Source organism: Hemicordylus capensis, chromosome 2, assembly GCF_027244095.1.
Source record: "Hemicordylus capensis ecotype Gifberg chromosome 2, rHemCap1.1.pri, whole genome shotgun sequence".
NCBI classification, from domain to species: domain Eukaryota; kingdom Metazoa; phylum Chordata; class Lepidosauria; order Squamata; family Cordylidae; genus Hemicordylus; species Hemicordylus capensis.
Window position 1 is genome coordinate 331,897,021 of NC_069658.1, and position 6,000 is coordinate 331,903,020.

At 49.8% G+C, this 6,000-nt stretch overlaps 1 protein-coding gene across 3 annotated transcripts in view; it reads left to right on the forward strand.

The window, feature by feature from the left end:
* The window catches only part of RNF44 (ring finger protein 44), a 77,333-nt gene extending 71,534 nt beyond the window's left edge, over nucleotides 1–5,799 (forward strand). For all 3 annotated transcript variants that reach the window (XM_053297870.1, XM_053297868.1, XM_053297869.1), the window contains exons 10-11: nucleotides 1,397–1,496; nucleotides 2,966–5,799. In XM_053297870.1, coding sequence (XP_053153845.1) covers nucleotides 1,397–1,496; nucleotides 2,966–3,028 — 163 coding nt within the window. In that variant the 3' untranslated portion in view covers nucleotides 3,029–5,799. The remainder of the gene's footprint in view (nucleotides 1–1,396; nucleotides 1,497–2,965) is intronic.
* Nucleotides 5,800–6,000: the final 201 nt, after the last annotated feature.

The window sequence follows — 6,000 nt, forward strand, 5'->3', positions numbered from 1 at the left end:
GTATACAAGAAGTTTTAAAAAACATAAAAACAAACACCATTTAAAACATACTGCTTAAAACAACATAAAAACAATTCAAACCATTTAAACCAATTAAAATGCTTAAAAACAATTTTAAAATCTTGGAAGGCCAGGCCAAACTAGTACGTTTTTATGGCTCTCTCAAAGGCCAACAGTGAGCCTAAACTGTGGATACCTGCCGGGACTGCATTCCATAGGCCAGGAGCAGATACAGAGAAGGCCCGGTTCCAAGTCACCACCAGACATACTGGTGGAAAATGGAGACAGACCTCTCCAGGTGACCTCAATGTACAATGGAGATCATACAGAAGAAGGTGCTTACTAAGGTAGCCCGGACGCAAGCCCTTCAGGGCTTTAAAGGTAATAACCAGCACTTTGTATTTTGCCTGGAAACATATCAGCAGCCAGTGCAACTGTTTTAAAACAGGCATAATATGGTCTTTCTGGGTTAACCCAGAGACCAGTCTGGCTGCCACATTTTTGAACTAACTGAAGTTTCCGAACTACGTACAAAGGCAGCCCCATGTAGAGCGCATTGCACCAGTCAAGCCTGGAGATTACCAGCTGATGCACCACTATTTTGAGATTGTTCTCTTCGAGGAATGGACACAGCTATTGAATCAAACAGAGTTGATGGAAAGTGCTCCTGGCCATAGCCTCCACCTGAGATACCAGCGTGAGGCCTGGATCCAAGAGCACTCCCAAGCTGCATACCTGTTCCTTCTTGGGGAGCGTAACCCCGTCTAGCACAGGAAGATCTAACTCATCCCTCAAATTCCTTCCCCCCACAACGAGCAGCTCCGTCTTGCTTGGATTCAGCTTCAATTTGTTATCCCTCATCCAGCCCATTACTGCCCATAGGTAGGCATTTAGGGAGTGGATGCCATTTCCTGATGATGATGAGCCTGCACCAAATCTCAACCTCATCCAGCGGTTTCATGTAGATGTTAAAAAGTATTGGTGACAGAATGGAGCCCTGGGGGACTCCATATAATAGCTCCCATTTTAAAGAGCAGCCATCACCAAGCTCCATCATCTGGAATCTGCCTGAGAGATAGGAGTGGGACCACTGCAAAGCAGTGCCTCCTATCCCCAGCTTCCCCAGGTGATCCAGAAGGATACCATAGTTGATGGTATTGAACACTGTTGAGATCCAAAAGAACCAGCAGAGTCACACTCCCTCTGTCGATTCCCTGGTGAAGGTCATCCATCAGGCTGACCAAGGCAGACTCAACTCCATAGCCTGCTCTAAAGCCAGTTTGAAATAGGTCTAGATAATCCATTTCCTCCAAAACTGCCTGGAACGACAAGTCCATGCTTGTCCCTCCTCCTCCACTTCTGCAGCACCACTGACTGGGTTCTTCCTTCTTCCCAGGTGTGTCGTGTGCTTCAGTGACTTCGAAGTAAGGCAGCTGCTGCGAGTTCTGCCCTGCAACCATGAGTTCCACGCTAAGTGCATCGACAAATGGTTAAAGGTATCTTCTGCAGTGCTTAATCATGGAGCCTGGTGCAGACCCTGCCCTGGGGGTGGAAGGCAGGGACCTGGTCTTCCTAGGAAGCCTGGGAGTGGAGCCTGAGCCTTCCCTCTACTGGTTGGTGGTTGCAACTGCAGCAGGATGAGGCCAGTATCCGGGCTGGGGGGAGGTGTCTGGGTGTGCTCTTGTCAAATTCACAATGGCTCTTAATTTCTATCAGGTGTTTTGAGCAAATTGCTTGTAACTGATATGAGCAGGGGCATTGACTTTATTATGTACAAACACAGTGTGGTGGTTCATTGTAGTGGATCTGTAAAACACTTTAGAATCCTAGTTTGAATTTGGTGATGGGTGTGTGGGGACATGAATGTAGAGCTCTTGTTTATGAGAACATAAGAAGAATCCTGGTAGGATCAGACCAAAAATCCAGCTAATCCAGCGTCCTGTTTCCAGCAGGCCAACCAGACGCCCATGGGATGCCACCTTAGCCTTCTAGTATTCAAAAGTATACTATCTCTGAACCTGCAGGCTCCAGTCTCCTATAAATGTTTCTGACCCCCTCTTAAAACCATATAAGCCAGTGGCTATCACTACATTTTATGGTGGATGATTCCCTAGAGTAATTATGCATAGTGTGAAGTTCTTTCTTTTGTCTGTCCTGAGCCTATTGCCCACCAGTTTCATTGGGTGACCCCAAGTTCTAGTGTAATGGGAGAGGGAACAAAAAATATTTGCAAGGAAGAGGTCCTAGATGAGAATCTTTACTGCTGACTGTCTTGCCCCCATGGAGCTCAATTTCCTGTCCTTATTTACTACTGGTTCATCTCTTGGGATTCCATCCCTCTTGCTACTTTACTAGTCAATCAGTTACTTCTCTGCCCTGCAATTGGGAGATAATGTCAAATCTCCCATGAGAGATGGTGTCTGAGAGAGATAGATTGATCTTGGTTCTTGCTAATGCTGAATGGAGTCCATTTACAGTCCATTTCCCTTCTTTCCCTACGTTATTTACTTGGTTGCAGACACCTATCTAGAAAAATACATATTGTTTTTGAAGGACACACAGAATTCAATGCTTTTCCCATTCAAAAATGCACATAAGAGGTTAAAAGGAAAGAATTGGTCTCATAAACCAACACACAATTATGTGTGTTCCATTTAATGCTGAGGCATATATTTTGCAGTTTGACATAGAACTATCACTTGAATACCCTGAATGATATGCTCAAACTATGTTTGCACAATTTATGCTTTTCACACTGGATTTACCTTCTGCCCTGCTCTTAAGGAAGGCTCCATCCGCCTCAGCAGATTCTGAGCCTAACCCTAACCCTAAGAGGTTAATAGTGTCTGAGGAGGAGAAGCAGAAAGGTTGTCGGTGTTTCCCTGCTTCCCGAATCCCAGCAGTGGCTTTGTTTGGCCAGGCTGGCACGTGTCGACGTCTCACTTTTGTGCATTGCTCCTTGCAGGCAAACCGCACGTGCCCAATCTGCCGGGCAGATGCCTCAGAAGTGCATCGGGAGGCCGAGTGAGGCTCGTCGACACACTGCTGCACAAATTCACTCCAGGATACGGACCTTGGACCAGAGGCTTGGGCCAGCCTGCGTGCTCGGCCTCTGGGGCCTCTCCTGGGATGTGGTGAGAATATAAGCAATGTATGACACCCCCTCCCCTTCACCCCGTGGCATGGACTGGGCCTGGTGGCAGAGCCGGCTCCGCAGTGTCACGCTTTGTAGGGGGAGGCATCCCCGTGTGCTCCGCACTCCAAAGACTCTCCATCCTTGCGCCATTTAATCTCCAGGTGTTTTGCATTCCTTTTGGATTTGGGGTTTCCTTTCCTCCGTTTTTGGTCTTTGGTTTTGTGGCTGTCTGACCCAGATTTTAGTCTGAATGCTTCCCCTTCTGGTGGCACCAGCCGGGACCCCTGGAAGCAGAGCCGGCCCCGAGCCAGGATAGGGGAGGAAGTACCTGTTTGCATCCTGCTGGCCCAGAGCACAGTGTTGCACAGCAGGCAGCAGCAGGGGGATTGGTTGGTTGCGACACTGTGATGTGAGCAGCTCGAGGCCTTCCCAGACCGCCGCAGCTGCCCCCTTGCAGATTTTGGCCCAGTGCTGCTTTCTGTTTTTTCCTACATGCACACACACATGCGCGCGCACACAGACCCCGTTATTGCCCCTCCAGCTTCTCAGGTCCCCCCTGCATGCCTGAGATGTTGGGTATAGTTCAGGGCTGCCCTCACAACTCGCAGGGGGATGGAGGAGCAAAACAGGCCTGAACAAGGTCCAGCAATATCCCACACCCCTCTCTGCCATTGTTGTGAGTTAGTGATGGAGCGGGGAGGCTCCCATTTTTCTCCTCCAGAGGGGGAAGGAGCGTTCCAGTGAGAATCCCTTTGGTAAAGCAGCTGGCTCTGTTTGCTACCTACCCAGTGGACATGGAGCCTGTCTTTCTGAGGCCTGCCTTTGGAGACTGAGAATCCTGTTCGAACCAGTGCTTCTGCCTCGTGCCCTCCCTTCACTGCTGCCCAGTCCGAGGGGCTCTCCCTCCCTTCTCAGCACCAGTCTCCATGCCGCTTACCCAGAATCAAGTTCTTGCCACTGGTCTGAAAATATTCCTGGGAAGATGCAGCTGCGTTGCCTGTGTGTTCTTTCCCTGTTTTCTCCTGCAGAGGAAAGTGACATGCTCAGCAGACTGTAGGAGGAGCCTCCAACCCTCCAATTGTGACTAAATCCCACCCACTCACTGACCTCCAGCTAAGCCCCTGAAAGCTGTTGGGCAGCTGGGAGGCTCTCAGCAGCAGGATTCTGGGCAGAGAGCAGATGGGGAATTATTTAGTAATCTGCTTGTTGTCTATCCTTGCACTAGCTGTTGTGGAGAAAGCCCATCTGGCAATCACTCCTCCCTCCATGGTTCTGGATGCTAGGTTGCATCTGCTTTTCTTTCAGATAGGACCTGGCAAGCATTTTCATTCCCTCCCTTCCCATCATGGTTTTTGGCCTACTCCGGCCAGCACACCCCGGAGAGTTTTTCTGCATGGCCTGATGCTTGTGCTCTGGGTCAGGTGCCATGGGTGTGTGTTGCCGTGACAAAGCATACACTCAGTGGTGTGCCTTCCTGTGTTTATATATATATATACATACATACATACATACATACATACATACATACATACATACGTACACACACACACACACACACACACACACACACACACACACACACACTCCTACCTAAAACACCTGCTGATTTGAAGCAAGAAAGCAACCAACCTGCCACCCTGTTACAGAAACCTGTTAACTTTGGAGAGGAAAAAAAGTTGTTTTGCATGATTATACCGTGGAGCAAGAGAGAAGCCCTCGCTGTGTAGTGGGTTTGTGTTCTGAAGCCTGGCAGAAGACTCGGAGAGGATGACAAAACCTAATGTAAATGTTCACAAATTATGCATGCATGTTATGACCAGCTTGGAACTTGGTATTGGCTAACTCTCTAGCCAGCTGTGGGGTGATGGGGGGTGGGGAAGAGGGAGTTCTTTGTGCTCAGCTGATTACTGCCATGCACTGTACTGCACATGTCCGCAACGCCTCACAAGGACCGTTAACGCTTTTCAGGGCATTTCTCTCTCCCCGCCCCCAAGGGGGAAAAAAGAGGTTGGTTTGAAACCTGCTGGGCCAGGAGGAGGCAGTGTGGTCCAGTTGAACTTCATCTGAGGCTAGGGTTGCAAGGGTCAGCATAGGCCAGGACTCCTGTGCTGCTAAGAGCTGCCTTGAAAGGGGGGGGTTGGGGCAGGTGCAGCTTCTCTTTCATGGTGCTGCAGAGGTGGGAGAAGTGGCACCTTCTTACACATTCGCTTTTTCTTTTTCCCTTTCTCTGCTGCTATTAACAGTATGGGAACCTGGTTGGGCAGTAACTCTTCAGGGCATGTCTGGTAGTGCTGCTCTCTGTCAAATTGCTCAACCAACCACAAGGTGGCGCTCTCCTTTCCTGCATCTGTGTGCTGTCCATCCTCTTTTCCTCCCCCCCCGCCCCCACCCCCGATTCCTACTCCATCTGGCTTTAGGTCTGTTTTCTCTTCCCCTTAAAGATGGGTGGCAGCGGATGCCAGCACACGAGAGCATGGTTGCTAGAAAAGCCTGAGCCTGGCCTGTGGTCTCTTTCTGCTTACGCTCGAGCTATTCCCAAGGTCTTCCAGAGAGACCAGGTACCTTCCTCCTCTACCTAAGTGCTCTAGTGCAGGGATTCTCAAGGTTGGGTCCCCAGATGTTATTGGACTTCAACTCCCATAATCCCCAGCCCCAGTGGCCTTCGATTGGGGATTATGGGAGTTGAAGTCCAATAACATCTGGGGACCCAACCTTGAGAATCTCTGCTCTAGAGTAAGGCCGCCACGTGAATTCATGACTTGGGAGAAGCTGTGCCCTCACTGGCTCCCAACCAGCTGCCGGACTCTGCATCCGCGTGGCTCGCCTTTGTCGCAGAGCAAAGAGGTGCTAGCCAGGGGAGCAGA